Here is a 19492-nt window from a genome sequence, read left to right on the forward strand (position 1 = left end):
ACACGCTCTAGGGCCTGTGTTCCACAACAGGAGAAGCCACTTCAGGGAGAAGCCTGCGCACTGCAACTAAGAGTAGCCCCCAATGGCCACAACTAGAGAATGCCCACACACAGCAATGAAGACCCAACGCAGCCAAAAATAAATAAATAAAATAAATAAATGTTTTTTAAAAATGGGGGAAAATGGGGTGGAACTGGTTGGGGATTAAGTGAATATGGAGAGAGATGGAACTCTCTACCTGCTCAATTTTTTTGTAAATCTAAAACTGTTCAAAAAAAGTTTTAATTTTTTTTTAAAAAATTGGGCACCCACAATCTCAAAGAGTACCTATTGCTACTTTAAACTACAGAAATCCTAGCAAAGTTGGAAAAAAAAACCTAATAAAATCAAATTTGAATAAGCATTTAAATAAATTTAAATGAAAAGAAATTAACTTTTTCTTTTTTTTTTGGCCGCGCGGTTTAGCTTGCGGGATCTTCCCCAACCAGGGATCGAACCCGGGCCCCCACAGTGAAAGCAAGAAAGTGCCAAGTCCTAACCACTGGACTGCCAGGGAATTCCTGAAAAGAAATTAACTTCAATCTCCTTGCCTTTTTATTGGCTTGGTCATACCTCTGCTCACTAGCACATACATCAGAGAGTGATCTCTAGGAAAGAGAGAAGAAATCCAGCTGGGAAACTGCTTCACCACAGTTATGGTTAGCAATTTAGCCTGAAGAACTGAAATTTGGTAATCATCATGGACACTCAAGCACACGTGCACACACACAGTCACACAGACACACACACACACACACACACAAAACTTAAAACATTTTCACATCATTCACTGATGCCAACAGACAAAGTAAAGTGTATTTATAAATCTATCAAGATGGATGTAATGTGTGATACTCTCATTCAGAAGCCCAAAAGTCCTCAATACCTCTTTTTCTAGATTAAAGAATTAGAATGTGAAAACTACAGAAATCAATGTGGTCCAATGCTGCTGTTTCTTAGAAAATTTATGTGGCATTTTGATGGAGACATCAAACTGTAGCATTTTGATAGGCTTACCCAGCACCCAGAGGTGTTACACCAAGTTCTCTTTGACAGCAAGGGCAATGGTTACCTGTTCACTCAGCTTCTCTGGCCAAGACAAAATCCAAGAGAATTCCCCTTTCCCCAGTATGTCTATGCCTCCAATATGATGGGTGAGCAATTATTAAAGAACAATTCCCATCCCTGACACCCCAGCCCCTGCCATAACTGCACTGCCTACTTGGAGCTTCTGGGTGAGGAACAGACTACAAGGGCAGTTTATCTGTCTCCCCGCTTCACCAGAACATTCCTACTGCAGACACAGCATGGCTCTCTTCTATCCAGAAGACTCTCTCTTCAGATCATTTCTGGGATACCATACCAGTTTTACTTTACAGTTTTTCAGAGATGCCTGGGTCTTTCTGGTCCATGCTAAGTGCCCGACTACTGTAACCTGAACTAGACACATTCTTTTCCAGCTCAGTAAATCCAAAAGCCTGTCCTCAGGATTATTAAAGATTCAAACTGAAAAGTGACAAGTATGTGCCCTATGAACTGTATGGTATCACTTAGATGAAAACTATAGCAATTGGCATAAGGTAAGGCAAAACTCACTACTCAAAGAATAAGTTTAAGTGGATTCATCAGTAAATAAAAAAAAACGACAACAGAAACTTCTCTTCTGGTTGTAATATCAGAGGAAAAAAAGGATTTATTCTATATCTCTATAATCCATTTTTTTAAGCAACTTCCACCAATAAGTGGACTGTGGTAAGCACTAATGACAAGAATGGTTTATTAAGCAAATGACGACGAAGATGTATGAAGCTATCTCATGTTCAGATAGTTTGAAATAACAATTACTTTTAACCAATGTCTGTGATCCTTCTTTGTAACTCAATATAAAATGCAACTTCTTTTAGTTACAGGTTCACCGATATAGCTGAAATTATATAACCTAAATCTACTGAGGGTTTTTATGTAAAAAAAAAACCAATCTGACAAATTCAAATCCACAAAACATGAAGGGGTGAGGGAACAGGAATCTGAAGCAGATGGCATCTCTCTAATTTTTTTTCCCCGAGTCCATCTTGAACACAGTCCCAATAATGTCAAAATCCAATTTAGCTCTCCAAATAAGTAACCTACAAAACATAAAATGGTAATTCTGAAGTAAATTCATTCTTTTTTTTTTTCTTCCCAGCTTCTCAAAATTTCTATATTAGGCAGAAATGAGTAGAGACAAGTTAGATGTTAAATAGAGAAAAACTATCGTTCCACAAATTCTTAAGTTCTTTCATGAAAATCTACCTCCACTTATTCGAAGCCATTGAAGCAGTTTCTATCAAGATTGGTGGTAATAAAATCTGTCTATGATATCAGCCTTTTTTTCTGGATACAATGATTATTTATCTTTATTAGAGAGCAAATCATAGTCCAAAAAGAAATAAGCTCTAAAATAGAAACAAGCTCTGGAAGAATACTCATTTGGTTTGAGGAGAGCACTGCCTGGCATTTTTTAAACATTTCCACAGTAACTCACTCTTGATTTGGCAGCACCAATAAAGTTAACTGTACTTTGTTCATTATATATTCTAGTATGGTATACAAACCTTCCCAATCTCTCCTAAAGTTTACTGAGATCATCCAAGACATAGACATTAAAGGAAGGTTTAGTCATTTTTAGATTTCCTGACCAGCAAATTCCATAACTGACAATTGCAAAGATCTGTGGAATGGCCACAAACTTTGTTTAAGTGGAAAAGGTCATTGAGAAAAGCATTATCTGTAACAGTCTCTATTATTGCCCACATTTTAAATATACCTTTTTACAGCTAGTATCCTAACTCTTATACCAAAATGAATTATTTATTAAAGTCTTATGAGAAGATAAGGAAAAAAATGGGAACTTCTCATGGCTTTACCAAAGCAAGATAATATCGTCTCAACTTTAAGATTCGAAAGATACTGAAAAATAATGATCCAGGAAAACGCAGTTAAATGCTTACATATACACTAAAGACTTTACAGTGTAAAGAAAAGCCACTTAGAAAGTTGAATAACCTTACAAACCATGTAGTAAAAACATAATTAGAGGGCTTCCCTGGTGGCACAGTGGTTGAGAATCTGCCTGCCAATGCAGGCGGCACGGGTTCAAGCCCTGGTCTGGGAAGATCCCACATGCCGCAGAGCAATTAGGCCTGTGAGCCACAACTACTGACCCTGCGCATCTGGAGCCTGTGCTCCGCAACAAGAGAGGCCGCAATATTGAGAGGACCGCGCACCGTGATGAGGAGTGGCCCCCGCTTGCCACAACTAGAGAAAGCCCTCGCACAGAAACGAAGACCCAACACAGCCAAAAAAAAAAAAAAAAAAAAACATAATTAGATACCTTATTAATAATTTTAAATATATTCATCCATTTATCAATTTGACCAATATTTATTTGGTGCCTGTTATGTAGCTGCAGTGGTGGATAAAATTTAAAATAGTATTTCTACCTCAAGAAGCATGCAACATAGCTGGACAGTTTTATTTTTTTAAAAAAAGTTCAACTCTGTTTAAGAGAGACACGAAGAAGAAATATATTTGAAAATTTCTCTCGAAATTATGGAAAACCTGTAAACCTCTAAAAAGTGATACTGAATTACAAACTTTATAACCACTTTTCTCACACAAAAAAACGATTACTAAAGCAAGTTATTTGATTTTTATCTTTTGAGTATAAAGTACATTAAAAAATTAATAATTAAAAATTACTGGGAATTCCCTGGCTGTCCAGTAGTTAAGACTTGGCACGTTCACTGAGGGGGCCCGGGTTCGATCCCTGGTCAGGGAACTAAGATCCCGCAAGCCACGCAGTGTGGCCCCCCGCAAAAAAAAGAAAAAAAAAATTTACTAACTTCAAGTTACATCAAAAAGCAAACTACATTAGCTGAAAATCTGACATATAATAGGTTACAAATAACTGTATTGTTTTAAATCTACAAAACAAATGAATATAAAGACTTCATGTGAGCTTCCCCCGTGGCACAGTGGTTAGGAATCTGCCTGCCAATGCGGGGGACAAGGGTTCAATCACTGTTCCGGGAAGATCCCACATGCTGTGGATCAGCTAAGCCCGTGCACCACAACTAGTGAGCCCACGTGCCACAACTACTGAAGCCCGCATGCCTAAAGCCCGTGCTCCACAACAAGAGAAGCCACCTCAATGAGAAGCCCACGCACCGCAACTTAGAGTAGCTCCCACTCGCTGCAACTAGAGAAAGCCTGTGCACAGCAACGAAGAGCCAATGCAGCCAAAAATAAATAAATAAATAAAATAAATAAATTTATTTTAAAAAAAAGTGATTAGCCTGGTACCTGACCAAAAAAAAAAAAAAAAAGACTTCATGTTTCTGAGATATATTTCTATATCATCATCACAAATGATTTAAAGGCAGAAATTCATTCCATTTGCATTTATTTTACAGATTATACATATAAAAATTCTGTAAGTTTTGCTAATAGTTTAAATCTAATTAAGATGAGTCATGCTACTTGTGTTGATTTTATTCTTAAAATTACAACTACTTTCTTCTATTTTATGCCTCAATTTTAATTCTCTCCAGACATGTGACGTTAATTAAGATTTATATACATTACTTTTTAAATGTTTTTCTTACCAATCCATACTACACACATCACAAATCTGAGAAAAACCTTTGAAACATTATTGGTCATTTCAGTTAATGCACATATTCTGCTTTATTTTTAAGAGTTTTAAGAAACTACTGATATCTGAATTTCATGCTACTTATGATCAATTTCTAGAAACTACTGAAAGTCCTGTTGTATATATATGTTTTGGAATATTATCCAGTTCTGTTCCTATCTCAAACCTCACTCCACAACTACCTTGACTGTGTAAGATTATTAATAATTCATCTTTCAACTGGAAGGTGCTTCCATTTAAAGTGTACTGTTATTTAGATACATTACCCCCCCCCTTACAATACTGATTAGAATTTTAACTCGTGTTACTTAAGAAACTGAATCTCTGGTAGGTTCCATGACTTGCCCAAGGTCAACAACTAGCCAGTGGCAGTCCGAGTTCAATCCCAGATTTACCTAACCTCAAAACCAATACTTCCACTTGACCACAATTATCTCCTTAAAAGATTATGAGACAGGCTCAAAAGCAGGGAATCTTGTCTCTCCGAAGGTTCACGCAACTATTCTGAGACATTGATAACCACACAGTACCTACAATTCAGTCACTGATTGAAATATAAATGAAGAGGATCTGTGTGCTTCATTTAAACTAGGTCAAGCTTACTGGCAGGTAAGAAAGATGTTGGAAAAGGCTTGCCTCAACACGTCTCGCCTAGACCTCTGTATCTTTACGGTTCCCCCAGTCTGTTTTTTAAAAACACGCATATCTACCAAATAAGGCTATGCCAGACTAGCTTACAGTTTGCTGGTTTCCAGAACTGCACTTTTCTAAAATAATTTAGACCAGACTTAATATTGAGCTGGGAGACTTGGTTGAATATGTCAATCTGGCACTTTCCAAACATTCGAAGTATCATTTGGGGCCACAAACCCAGTTCCACCCTCTTTCTTTTACGCTGTGATGCCTACCCACTTGGGGAGGGGGCTACCGCTCCTGTAGGACACTGGGGCAAGAGACCAGTAAAGGAAGAAGTGGGGGAAGCGCACGGAAGTTGGGAGGAGGGAGGTCTCCTTACCCACTCTTCTGCCCTAGCTCTGCCAAGGGCGGCTCCCTGCGGTGCCCAGCCGACTCACAACCCCCGAAGCCGGGCTCTGTCCCAGAGGGGTGGGCAGAAGAAGCAGGCAATGTAAGTATGGGACTGCCCCATCCACCCCGCCGGGGTCCATGCTCTCCTTCTGGACCCAGAGGATGCTCCCTCTTTCAGAGCTAAACCTCCAGGTGGCAAACTCCCCGTCCACACCGGCCGAAGTCTTCTGCATCTGAGAGGGCGCCTCCTCCGCAACCTCAACACGGCCACCCGAAACTCTCCGCCAGCCGTCATCCCCAGCCCTTCCCTTCCACCCCCGCAACCCGCCAGGGGCACACACGCCGGCCTGCGCCCCACCCAGGATCTCCGCGCTCCCCTCCCCGACCCGGAGAAGGGGCCCCCACCACCCCCCAGATACACACACACATCCTCAAGCTCCAGCCTCCCGGACCCCGTCGAAGCCGGAGAGAGTACCTGGCAGTGCTCCGGAGTACAGATGGGGCGGGCGCAGCCCCCTCCCGGAGGCGCCGAGTGCTTCTCTACCCACCCGCAGCTTTGGCTTCTCCCGTTCCCAGGAAAGGGAGGGAGGAGAGGTGCGGGAGGGGAGGGGGAAGACGAGGAGCCGAGGTGCCTCAGAAGCCGAACCGGAACCTCTAGCGCTGGCCCCACCCTCGGCCCGGCGCAGAGCACCCTGGCGCTCCCCATAGGACAAACTGAAAGCAGGCAGTGAGAAATAGACACCACCACTTCCGGGTCATCCCCCCCTACCGTCCCTCCTTAGCAACCGCGTGGGGTTGCTAAGCGGAAGTGCCTTCAAAGACAACCACCCCCATTTCTTATGGGACTAACAGGAGGTAGCTGGGAGCGTGTACTCCTCTTTGGCAACACACTCTTACCGTCTGCTCCTGGTCTTGGGCTGAGCACGGGCTTCGCTGCCAAAGTCACGAAGCCAATCCTGCTTTTCCCTTCACCTGTACTCCCCTTACCAGACCCCAGCCACTATTTACTCCTGTTCCCTCCCGCCTTGAATCCGGGGCGGACCTGTTGGCTCCTGTTAAGGCTCTCTCAGTCCCTCGTGAGAGTTACTTTCTGGCGGTTTAGCAAGCATCTCCCTCTTGTGGATTTTCAGTTGTGTTTCTACTGAGCTTTTAAAGTCTCCTCCAATGTTATGAAACCTTTTTCATGCACTTCGTTCTCCTGTGATAGCCCCTGAAACCGAATGGTGAGAAAGTTTGTCTTCACCCATCTCTTTTGTAAGGATTGCACATGCTTGTGTATGATCTGGAAATAATTAATCCTTAAAAGAAAAAACAATGAGAAAAGGCCAAAGGAAGCCGGTGATCAAGCTTGGGAAGAAGGAAGACATGTAATCCTCCACTCAGAATAAACTTTCAATCCTATACTGTGGACAGGGAAAGTTAATAAGAGACCTCATTTTTTCTTGTGTTGGGGTGATCTGAGCTTGAAAAATACTGGCAAAACCACTGCTTGGAGCAAAAGCCAGCAACATAATTAATCCTCTTTCTAGAAAAATGACCTATATTATTATGGCAGTTAAATATTCAGAGAAATGTAGTAGGGCATTCAGAGAAAAATGAGTAAAAATCTTGGCTTAACTTTCCTATCTTGAGTAGGTCTGCTTAAAAGCAATAAAGCTTAATAGTAGCTCCTGAATTTGTTCTCTAGTCCATGGCAGTGAATGTCTTTGCAACTGCTGGCTATTGGTCATAATAATTTGGTCATGATAATTTTATTGGTCATGATAACCTCTTAGTCACCGATATTGGACTGTTGTCCACCTAGCTGGGGCAGAGGAAATGACTTTTGGTAACTTCAAAGAAACAGCAGGTCTGTTGGTTTCCTGTACATGTGACACAGCATTAAATTGATTCACCAAGAGAGTCAGTTCAGCAAAACCTTTAGGAAATCACTTCAAGTTCAAATGTCACTAGTAGATTGTTAAAGAAGTCTAAAACATTTCCACCCTTGCCATGGACATGCATACATGTGGGAGTGTACACACAAAATTCAAATGGAATCTGAGCACATCCAGTCAGTAATTGTTCTTTAAAAAAAACCTGGCTGTACTTGACAAGTGATAAATCTGTTACCATGACAAAATAGAGCTTGGTATTTCAATTGGCAACAGGTTTAAATATTTAAAAATTTTTAATTAGAAAAGTAAATAAAATAATGAGCCCAATGAGCAACAACTTATCTAAAACTATGCTGGGGCTTCCCTGGAGGCCAGTGGTTAAGAATCCGCCTGCCAAGGCAGGGGACACAGGTTCAAGCCCTGGTCCGGGAAGATCCCACATGCCACAGAGCAACTAAGCCCGTGCACCACAACTGCTGAGCCTCTGCTCTAGAGCCCGCGAGCCACAACTACTGAGCCCACGTGCCACAACTACTGAAGCCCACGTGCCTAGAGCCCGTGCTCCACAACAAGAGAAGCCACTGCAACGAGAAGCCCATGCACCGCAACGAGTAGCCCCTGCTCGCAGCTACTAAAGAAAGCCCACGGGCAGCAACAAAGACCCAACGCCAAAAATAAATAAATTTATAAAAAATAAATAAATAAATAAATTTATAAAAAATAAATAAAACTATGGTGGACGTAGATGTCTTTAAAAAATTAAAAACATGAATACGGTAAATCTGTTCTATAGAAAGAAATGTTTTATTGGATAAAAATAGTTAAGATCAAATGCGGTAGTTTAAGCCAATACAAAAATGCAAATTCCTATGCATCATTCATTTTTCCTGTTGTCTGAAGAAATATGACTTATAATAGCATATAACAGCATTTATTTAGATCCTCTCTTCCTACAGTTTTTAAAAAATTATTACTGAGTCACTTTTGTATAGGTGTATGAATATCTGGCTTAATTCCTAAATGATCACGACGTGTGTAATTCCATCACTTTTAACATACTCATTACTTGGAGACCTCTAAAGATGTATAGCACAGGTACATACATTTTATTGTACACTGAAAACTTATACATTTTATTGTAAATAAATCAACCTAAAATGTTGATAAATGTTTAAAAATTCAAATAAATAAATAAATATGTATATAGCACAATCCACATCTAAAACTAGCTATGTGGGTTTAACTATGCTTTTAGGATTTTGTGAGCAGTATCACAGGAATCCATATTCTTTTTTTAAAAATTATTACCCAAATCAACCTTTTATTTTATTTTTAAAATTTTATTTATTTATTTATTTTGGCCACACCACGCGACATGTGGAATCTTAGTTCACCGACCAGGGATCAAACCAGCGCCCCCTGCATTGGAAGTGTGAAGTCTTAACCACTGGACCGCTAGGGAAGTCCCCAGGAATCCATATTCTTTTTTTGTTTGTTCGCTTTTTGTTTTTTTTAATTTATTTTTATTTTTGGCTGCATTGGGTCTTTGTTGCTGCGTGCGGGCTTTCTCTAGTTGCAGCGAGAGGGAGCTACTCTTCGTTGCGGTGTGTGGGCTTCTCATTGCAGTGGCTTCTCTTTGTTGCCGAGCAAGGGCTCTCAGCGCGTGGGCTTCACTATTTGTGGCACTCGGGCTCCGTAGTTGCGGCTTGCGGGCTCTAGAGCACAGGGTCAGTAGTTGTGGCGCACGGGATTAGTTGCTCCGCGGCATGTAGGATCCTCCCCGACCAGGGCTCAAACCCGAGTCCCCTGCATTGGCAGGCGGATTCTTTACCACTGGCCACCAGGGAAGTCCCCAATGAATATTCTTAATATGAACCATAATTAAGACAGTGCTCTCAAATCTATGCTAGATCTCAAATAGCGTTCAAGGTCAATATAGTACCTTCATTCTTCAAATCAATATAGGACCTCTAGCCTTTTTTCTCAATCTCTTGAAAGCTTTTTGTCATTTTTCAATTGTCTCTTGTAATCATTTAAGAAAGAATTAGGTTGTATAATGTTTATTTTTGGGAAACCCAATACTCTGTTAATAATTATTACTTAAAAATTCAAATATTCTTAGAGTTCCATTGGCATCTCCAAATACAAAAGACAAAACAGACAAACATAAAAGATACCAAAATCAATGAATACTTGGGATCAGTTAGAAGAAATACAGCCAGATTTACTTTTTATCTGTCTAAGCAATATACAACACACAAGGCATGGCCCCTTGTACAAGGGACTTAGAGAAACTCACTTAGGATACATGTGACATAAACAACATAATGTTTAGCCTTAGGAAGAGAAGGCTAAAGATGTAACAGCTATCTTTAAATAATTGAAGGTTGTCATGTGGAAGGAGTAACTTGTTCTATGTTATTTCAAGGACAGAACCAAGAAGAGGAGGAGGGGAGTTAAGAAAAAAATCAAATTTTTAACTTGTAGCACTTTCGATTGCCGTCCAGCTAATAAAATAGTCCATCTAATGAAAAGCTATAGCTGGCTTGGGTTGAACAAGGTAGCTTCTAACACTCCTCCCAGTTTTGATTCAGTGACAATCTTTCCCACCTCCATAGGCTATCCTCAAAGGTAAAAGGAACCATTTTAACAATGTTGGTTGGACCAAGGTCCAGCTGAATCTTCAATTTTTCCAAAAGTGAGTTAGCGTGAAGAATTTTAAGTACGGTGAGATTTATAAGCAGTGTATATATACATATGGGAAAAGTTCAGTTAGTTTAGGCTTTATTTTCTGCTTTTTAGAAAAATGACAAGTATTTGTCATCTCATATATAACTCTGGGCATACTTTATAATTTTCACTATAGTATTATCTTCCTTTGTGAAACTATGTAAACACAAAATTCATATGATCCTCACAAATTCCATTAGCATTCAAAAATTCCATAAAAGTAGCTTTAATCATTGTTTGCTCCGGAATTGAACACTAACATTAATTATTTGAATAATCCATCCAAAAATGAAAACCAGGTTAACATTGTGAAGGGTACAAAATTAAAACTTACTTTATATTTTTAATGTATAAACTTTATTTTTTGATTCAATTTCAATGTAAATGGGGAGTCTGTACTTCTCTTATGTTTAGAAGAGGCTAAATTGACAATCTACATTTTAAAAAACCTTTGACAAGGAAACAGATTACATGGGACCTCTGCCTAATAAAGTTAGACATCACCAAGTATTATATATTTTGAAAGGATTGTATTTGAAAAGACTGTAGGTTCTTTAGGTCAAATTTTTTGGAAACAATTACATACCAAAATTAGACTTCATTGGACACACCACCATAAAGTTTCTCTCTCCATCAATGAAAAATAGCAAATCAGGTTTCATACCCATCAAAAGCCTAATTGTCAAGGAAGCACTTAGGATGAAAACTCTGGTCTCAATTCAGTATCATTACGTTTAATACCCACCTCTAAAAGACAAAGCAAAAAATACAATCTACAGTCATAAGGACTTATTTTGGAAGTTGATAAAATCAGGTCAGTACAGTGATTTGCATTTGGAAGGAATAAAATAGAAATACCTAGTAGGATATAATCTTAGAAAGCACACATATGGATAGTATTGTGACAATGAGTATTCGTTTATTAAAAACAAACTTCAGGAAAGCATTCCTGTTAAACATGGTTAGTTTTGATAACAGGATGTCAGTGAGCAAAAAGCCTGATGAGGAAACAAGAATACCAGTTACTAAGCACTATTATACCCACCTCTTCAACTATACCCTTGATTATCTTGAAAAATATAATAGTAGCTCTAAGGACTTTAGACATAGTTCTGGGTTTATGGCATGATTTGCCTTTCATATTTTATTCATTTCCAACTTGAAAAGTATAGGCCCAAAGGATAATATTTTATGACACTAAGTCAAATGCATATTCTAGGAAAATTCCTCTCTTTTAATGTAGACTATGGAATTTTCCTTCCCAATTCTATGCTAGTATTTTATCTTTTTGTTGTTGTTTTTAGAAGCTTCATCAACCCTTTAAATCCTTAGGACAAAACTGCCCTTAAATTTTTCTAAGAAGAAGGTAGACAGCCATCCAAATTTTTTCAACATTGCATCTTTGGCCCCCTTTCTTAAAAAGGGTATGGGTTCAGTTTAATTAATACTGACTTTTTTAATGTGCAAAAATCTACCTCTGCTTTTTAAAGCAAATAAAAGGAACAAAAATATGGCATCACTCCAATAATCAAATGCCAATAAAAATGGCAACAGTACAAAAACCTAAGCAAATCTCAAATACAGCAGATTCATAATTAGAACACCATGCAATAATTCTAGCAAGCAAAAGCTTAACAGGTAAAAGAAACCGAATACTGCATTATACTGAATACTAAGTTAAGTAACCATAATTAATCTTATAAACTTTCCAATATCATAACTACTTGCTTTTGAATAACTAAATGTAAGCCTCATTTTTTAACTTAAATGCTTATTCAACAAAGCTAATTGGAACAAGTACGTTTATGCAAATTTACATCCTAGAATACCAGAGTAAACAGGAGACATCAGTCAAGAGTGAATAAGTAATTTCTATTCATTTTCATCGTCTGTATCATCAGGTGGCAAAGGACATGATCTGTGGAAAGAAGAGAGAACTTCGATAGTAACCTGAGTCAAATGTTTAAAAAACAAAACATAACTAGTTTTTAAAAACTTATGTAAATCAGGAACATTAACAGTGCAGTGGGTCTCGTCAATAGACTAGAAATGGGAGAAAATTAAACTCAGTTAATTGACAAACTCCTACAGATTCCAAATACTAGAACTAGAGCGACAACATTTTTAATAATCTATTTTGCCTGTTAATTTGCCAAATTACTTTCCCCTTTAGGATATGTTGCCATTTTTATTAAAGAGGGAATCTCTATTTCTATAGCATCTTCTTTCGATATGTTAAGTGGATTGATGAAGAGTACAACCCTTCAGCAAGAACTCTGTGATTATGAAAAGCAAAAGAATTTAACCAATCCATTTGAGCAGAGAAAACAGCAAGTTGACATATTTGACTGTATACCCTTTGGAACTATATGAATGTATTATCTAATTAGAAAAACCCCCAAATTGTCTTAAGTTGGCATATGGTAATCACAGCTTTTGAAAAATAATTTATATTATCCCAAAGCCATTTTGTACTCATTATACTTTTTTTAAAAAATACATTTATTTATTTATTTATTTATTTTTGGCTGGGTTGGGTCTTCCTTGCGGCACGTGGGCGTCTCATTACGGTGGCCTCTCTTTGTTGCAAAGCATAGGCTCTAGGCGCGCCACCTTTAGTAGTTGAGGCACATGGGCTCAGTAGTTGTGGCTCGAGGGCTCTAGAGCACAGGCTCAGTAGTTGTGGCACACGGGCTTAGATGCTCCGTGGCATGTGGGATCTTCCCAGACCAGGGCTCGAACCCATGTCCCCTGCATTGGCAGGCGGATTCTTAACCACTGCACCACCAGGGAAGTCCCTCATTATACTTTTTATAGAGAAAAAGTCAATTAAAAACTTAATCATAAATCAGAATTTTTTAGAACTGATAAAGATTTGTGAGATCTATTTTAAAATAGTTTTCAAATTAGATCCAGTAAGCCTGAATGGTCATAGGGCAAGTGAGTGAAAGAAGGAAGCTAAAACAAGGATATTCTGACTTGGAATAAGATTACCATTGACTCACCTACTCTTATATTACCAAGACGTCTTCATTGTACTTTCCTGGAAATTAAATCAAGTTAACAAATGAACACTATCATAACCCAAAATTCCTTTTTTTCAAGGACCTGATTTAATTTACTTTAGGTATCATAGTTCTGTTCAAGGTTTTAAGAAGATAGTTTTTCTTGATTCTGATTCTCCCCCATGCATCTTCCTTTGTGAGAATAAAGCCATAGGAGTAGCCATATTCCAGATTAAGAATTAGGGAGACAGAAGTCCTTCTGATATACTGATAGTTTTCTATTTACTATCAATAGTAAATCTATTGAAAGAGCTCCTATCAAAAGGAAAAAATATTTTTTATTTCTTTAACGTATCAGTATGAGATAGATGTTCACTAACCTATCGTGGTAATCATTTCATGATGTACGTAAGTCAAATCATTACACCCTGAACTCATATAGTACTGTATGTCAATTATGTCTCAATAACACTGGGAGAAAAAAAAGCCAATCTATTGATTTATTATAAATAAAGGGATAACTACAACTCTCTTAAAAACAAATCTAAGACAGAGGCCTAAAGTAATAATATAAACCTCTATTACCTAGTTTTATGTCACAGATTTTATTATACTATGGATCAAAGTGCTTTATGAGACTATATGTGTAATCTTTTCCATATGATAGGAAGCCTGTAATATAGCTTTTATTGCTGTCATGATCAATGGTATAGCCATATTTGGCTATATTGCCAAATATTTTCTTTCATTAATGGAAGTCACAAATAATTCAAGAGGATTGTCATATATTCTAGAGCTAATATTGACTATTAGCTTGTTCAAATTACAATGAGAAAGAACAAGGAAGAATGGTGCCAGTAAGTGAGAAGGAACTAAAGGAGACTTACAGGATCATGAAAACAAGTCTATTAAAAAACTCTATCCAAAAATGTATCCCCTTCCTTGTTGATCTTATTGAAACAGAGATGATAATAGTGATGTAGCAACAAAGTATAAAATTTAGTTACTGCTCCAGAATTTGACACTCCTTTTAAATATCTCATTAGATGGATAGTAGGCATTCAATAACAATTTACTAAATGACCTATGAACAATATTAAGTCTTAAAATTTTATATGCATAAACATCATTTTATATGTCAAATACTTTGTTTTAACTGCCCATTAACCATTTATTTTTATTTAGTTGTGTTCAATGCAAATCAATTCCAAACACAATGTACAATCCAAAACAGGTGTACAGTGTTCAGATATGAAGCAAGAGGTGTTCATTCACACACATAGATCTCACATAACCTGAGATCAGTTGGATCTAGTTGTTCCTGTGTAGACTTCTAAAAATGGCAAATATTGGCTTAAAACTTATTAAGAGTACTATGGCCATATTGGATATTTAACATCTAAGCATCATTGTGTGAACCTGTGAACCAAAGATTTCACAGAGTTTCTATTTCTAAAAAGGTTTCTGTACATCAAGGCAGTTGTAAAGTTTTATTTTCCAGGATCAAGTCCACTTAGGCTTAGAACCATCTAAAAATAATGACTGATGTAGAAAGTGCTCCACGTGTAGCTATTCTTATTCATCAAGTTTTATATTTATATATGTATGTTTACGGAAAGGGCACAAAAGAGCTATGAATTTAATGCAGGCAAGTTTCCAGTCTTCACTTCCCAAATACCTAATACACATTATTTTTGCTGCCTTCATATATTTGCCTATTAATTTCAAGATTTGTCAAATATGCCTTCCAAACAGATCAATTTTTTAAGTTGTAAAAATTATTCAATATATGCAGAAATAAAAAGCAATATTTTAAGACTGGTTGAAGTCAATGCACTTCTAATCTCTGGAATCAAGTTAAATGATCCAACTTAGCTAAATGAATCTGGATGGGAATGTGTGATAGGAAATACCTGTTATTTGACTTTTAAGTGCATTTGCTGGGATTACTTATGCTTGGATTTGCAGTAGATTCCAATCCGTCATTGCCCTGGAACGTGTCAGTTACTGAAGAAAGTCAAATGCAATGTCAAATCCAAAGCCCCAGAGAAAAGAGTTAAGTTCCCAAGAGAACAGTGAAAACAGTGTAAAACCTGATGGAGAGTATATCAGCATTAAACCAGGACTGCTGAAACAATACACAGAGGATTTGCAGTAATACCTGGTGGTTCCTTCCAGTGTACATCATAAATAGAATCACTGAAGCTTTTTATATTACCTAATCATTTTACCGCCTTCTAGATTTCGTGAACAAAATGGAAACTGAATCTCCATTCCATAGCTCATCCTTTTTCTCTAGATGAAGATGAAATTATTCTTATTTGCAAGGTACAGTTTGAAGTGTCCATATTTCTTAAGTTATACTTAATCACATCATTAATTCTCGATGTTGTCTCTTTCCAGTCTTGTACATGAAACTCCAGCAGATTTAATATTGGCTTTCATTATCTGGTCAAATCCTTCAGATGCTCTTTAAACTAGTCCAATTTGGGAGTCTCAACATTCTCTGTGTTAATAAAACAAGGGATGGAATTAGTAGACTTGATGAAGACCTGTTTATTTTCCTTGCCACACTGGACTTCTAGATGGCGTACGGATTGGGCTTTAGAATATGGGTTGGTAAACTGTAGATGTCTCTTGGCCAAGTCTCTTAACGGTAGAGATGTAGAAGGGCAAGCAAGACCACAAGGAGACTAGCTGTTGACCGCAAAGCACAGCTGACCGTTGTGGTTTCGAACGGAGGACCTTCCGTGCTGGTTAAAGGAACGAATGAATAAATCTGCGTGGGTAGGAGCAGCACCAGAAGCAGCAGCCCCAATCTGAGCCTGACCACCATCCCTTTGCCCATGGTGATCACTCCGCCCTGGGCAGGGCTCGCTGCTTGGTGCCGTGGAGGAGGATCACAGGCTACTGGCTGGTGCAGGGGAGGTATCTAGCAGGGTCTTACATCTAGCCGGAGGCTTCATAATGGCGGTGACGTGGCACCACCCGCGCTCACCACTCCCCATCTCCAGTCAAATAATTTGTTTTTGAAACAAAAATTTCAAAATTCTTTAGAGAGTCTGGACACTATTACTTATAAATCTATTTAAAAAGCAGGTTTCCATTGCTTTTTTCCCCCCAATGGTATTATTTTTTTTCCTGATTCTTAAAATATTTGCTGTTGAAAGTTGGTAGCACTGAGTATGAGAGGTTTTTACCCAGATATATCACTATTGATATTTGGTATATTTTGTACAGAGATTTGGTATATTTGGATACATGTCTTTTACACAATAATGATTGTACTTTTGTACCAGAATTTTTGCTTAACACTTATCATGAGCATTTTCCTGACATTAAAAGCTTGAAAGCATGATTTAATTATCTTCTTAAAAAGTTTACACAATGAACTCTGCATGTTTGCAGTTTTATACCCACCTTGTTTTGCTTTGAAGTTTTCTTATGTATTTACAGAGAAGTTGTAAAGAAAATACACCACGGTGTTAGTTTTGGTTGTTTCTAAGTGATGGGGATTTCTATATTTTCCAACTTTTCTACATTGGGTATATATTTCCTGTGGAGGCTGAACTAGTAGTTTTTGAAAGGTGAGGTTAATGGAATTCAAGCTAGATAAACCAACATGGAAATTGCTTTTTGAAAAAAGACTACAGAAAACAGACAGAAAAAATTAAAGAATAAAGACCAGAAGTTCATGATTAATAATGTAACACTTATCATCTGAATGGGAACTGATCCTCTTTGAGTGACTGAAATGAGTAAAAATAATACCTTTCATTGATGTTTGAAATTTGGGAGTGACTTATAATAATATGTTAGCACAGTTTTAAAAACCTCTGGTTTGTATTTTCTTATCTGCTCAAACAGAAATTTTAAAGTTACTCAATATTCTGTTGTCTTTTATTTTCAAGAATATAAGTATTTCTTTATATTCCAGAATATAGAAACTTACTTTCTCTTTGCTTTTCCCAAGCCACTGCTTCCTGCCTCCTCAGGAATCCTATTCTCTTTTTCTGAATCTTTAGGGGACAGCCTGAAGAATTCTCCGATTCCTTTTTGCCACTTGGGAGTTGGGCGCACACAAACTGGATTCCCTCCTGCGTACTTATTTTCAGCTATAAAATATAAACAGATAGAACTAAATAAAAATTAAGAATACAATCACCATTCCTTAAAGGGAAAGTTAATTCTTTAACGTCAAATCTAAAGGGTATTAAATGGTGTTACATCCATCTTTAAATTTTAAAATGTGACACGATAAAGCTGTATTCAGTTATAATATAATGTATAACACTTTATTACATTTATCCTTTAGCCTAGAAAAATAGCATTAACAAGATGTTTACAACTAGAAAATATTTTTCATATTTTGTCCACAAGCAGAGCTATTCAGTTAGTCTCATGTACTGTCATACTAAAGTTTGACACACTTTTTCCTGTATGTTCTTAACTAGAGCTTGTGGAATTAATCTTCCAAACTGCTCAGCTTCCTCCTAAAATGAATGAGACAGCAGATGGCATGGTATTTTCTCAACTTCTCCTCGCACAGAAGGAACGATGTGAAGCTATTTCCCTGGCCCGGTTTTCCCTCTTAATGTCCCCAAAGCAGTAACAGGAGCTGCAAAGTTGTGAAACACACACACCGACACCAAACTAAAAAAAAAGGAAAGAAAGGAGAGAGGGAGAAAGGGAAGGAAGGACAAAGAAAAATATGTAGAAATGAAAACCAAAACGTGATTAGCACTGTCAACTATAGTCCCGATTCTTAATCTAGTAAAGAGGTGCTTACATAGCCTCTTACAAGAAAAAGCCCAGTTGTCAATACTAAGAAAAGTAACAACGCTAAAGTAGAAAAGAAAAACGGGTTTGAAGAGAAACTGTGTCCGTCCCTAACCCGAGACTTGAAATTCTTTACAATGCGACCCACTCCGCCCCGCACCCCTACCCCAGCCCGCCAAGAGACAGGCCCGCTCATTAGAGCAAAAGGCAAGGAAGAAATTCGGGGGTGAGGATCTCAGGAAAAGAAATTCCACGGTGGGGCAGGGGGCTCGCAGGTCAGGAGAACTGTGGTGCCAGGCCTGATCTCCTTTTGATTAGGTTTCTCCAGGATCTTGCAGGGGCGCTTTTTACCTTTCCTTGACGAAAGCGGCGTGGAATTAGTGGCAGAGGTGGAGGAACCAAGCACCTTCCTGGGGGCTCGAGAAGCCACCACTGCGGAGAAAGGCAAAGAAGGGCATTCAGGAGGGGGCACGAAGAGTCTCAGAGCCACTTTCTCACCACACTCTCCGACCCAGCCTATTGGAGAGGAGAGGCCCGCGATCCAGAACAGCAGATAACCCTCCCCTGTCCCCGCCGCTTCATCCTCCTGGTTAAAGGGATCGGGCCGCTGCTTCCTGGCGGGCTGGACCAGTTTGGCGGACAGGGTTGTGGGCAGGTCCGGCTTCTCCCGCCCGCGGCGGAGCTGCCCAGGGAACCACCTGCCCTCCACTACCATGCTCGCCTGCCTCACCTTTTCTGTAGGTGCCAGGGACACCGTCTGCTTTAGTTCGCACCATGTTCAAACACGAGATGAGAACAACCAACTGACTCCCCAGCCGAAGATGTTTCACGGGACAAGGCCCCGAAAACGAATCTCCCGCCACAGTTTATATTGGTCGCTTTCCCGCGCGCTCCACTGACTCTCCCAGGCCTCCGCTCCCATTGGTTCCGCGCCTTTCACGCGCAACCAATCGCCAGTGTCCAGTGCTGACTGCGGCGGGGTTGGGCGCAGTGCTGACTCGTCCATCAACTTGCAGAAGCTTGTGATTCGTACCCGCCTGAGGTGGGCGGTGCCAGGGCGCTTTCCTGGGGTGCCCCATGTGTGGGTGCTAAGATCAAGAATTAGGTAAAGGGGCCTGCTTAGAAAAGAAAACCCAGGAAAGACAGCGAATTCCAACATTTCTTTAAAAATTAACCACAGGCTTAAATCCATAATGTCATTCCTGGAAGTGACACCTGAAATGAAGAGGACTTTTTAATATCTCAGGTATGAACACTCTTTACAGCATCCGTAACTAAAACGAGTCTATGGAATGGGAAAAAGCTAATACAATTTATTTACAGGGATTTTTTTTTTTTTT

General features: G+C 38.8%; 2 protein-coding genes across 9 annotated transcripts in view; both read right to left on the minus strand.

Moving 5' to 3' along the window:
• CSNK1G1 (casein kinase 1 gamma 1) overlaps nucleotides 1-6474 on the minus strand; it is a 193129-nt gene extending 186655 nt beyond the window's left edge. For 4 of the 7 annotated variants that reach the window (XR_014258984.1, XM_082447392.1, XM_082447388.1 and 1 more), the window contains exon 1: nucleotides 6237-6355. The gene's annotated coding sequence lies outside the window, so the exon portion shown is untranslated. Of the gene's footprint in view, nucleotides 1-5750; nucleotides 6101-6236 lie in introns of those variants that run through there. The other 3 variants (XM_082447393.1, XM_082447389.1, XM_082447390.1) reach the window with 3 other exon arrangements.
• Nucleotides 6475-7455: 981 nt separating this feature from the next.
• On the minus strand, nucleotides 7456-19045 carry PCLAF (PCNA clamp associated factor). Of its 2 annotated transcripts, XR_014259861.1 has the most exons (5): nucleotides 18883-19045; nucleotides 18504-18584; nucleotides 17326-17488; nucleotides 15592-15879; nucleotides 7456-12286 (listed from the first exon to the last, which is right to left on the minus strand). XR_014259861.1 is itself a non-coding variant. In XM_082448239.1 (4 exons), exons 1-4 carry the CDS (start codon nucleotides 18926-18928, stop codon nucleotides 12241-12243), a joined length of 336 nt encoding a protein of 111 aa, XP_082304365.1. In that variant the 5' UTR covers nucleotides 18929-19042; the 3' UTR covers nucleotides 7456-12240. The 2 variants fall into 2 exon arrangements, 1 of the variants encoding a protein (XP_082304365.1); XM_082448239.1 differs by lacking the exon at nucleotides 15592-15879 and having other exon boundaries at nucleotides 18883-19042.
• Between the last annotated feature and the right edge of the window lie 447 nt (nucleotides 19046-19492).

This window comes from Balaenoptera physalus (assembly GCF_965194825.1).
Source record: "Balaenoptera physalus genome assembly, chromosome: 2".
NCBI classification, from domain to species: Eukaryota; Metazoa; Chordata; class Mammalia; order Artiodactyla; family Balaenopteridae; genus Balaenoptera; species Balaenoptera physalus.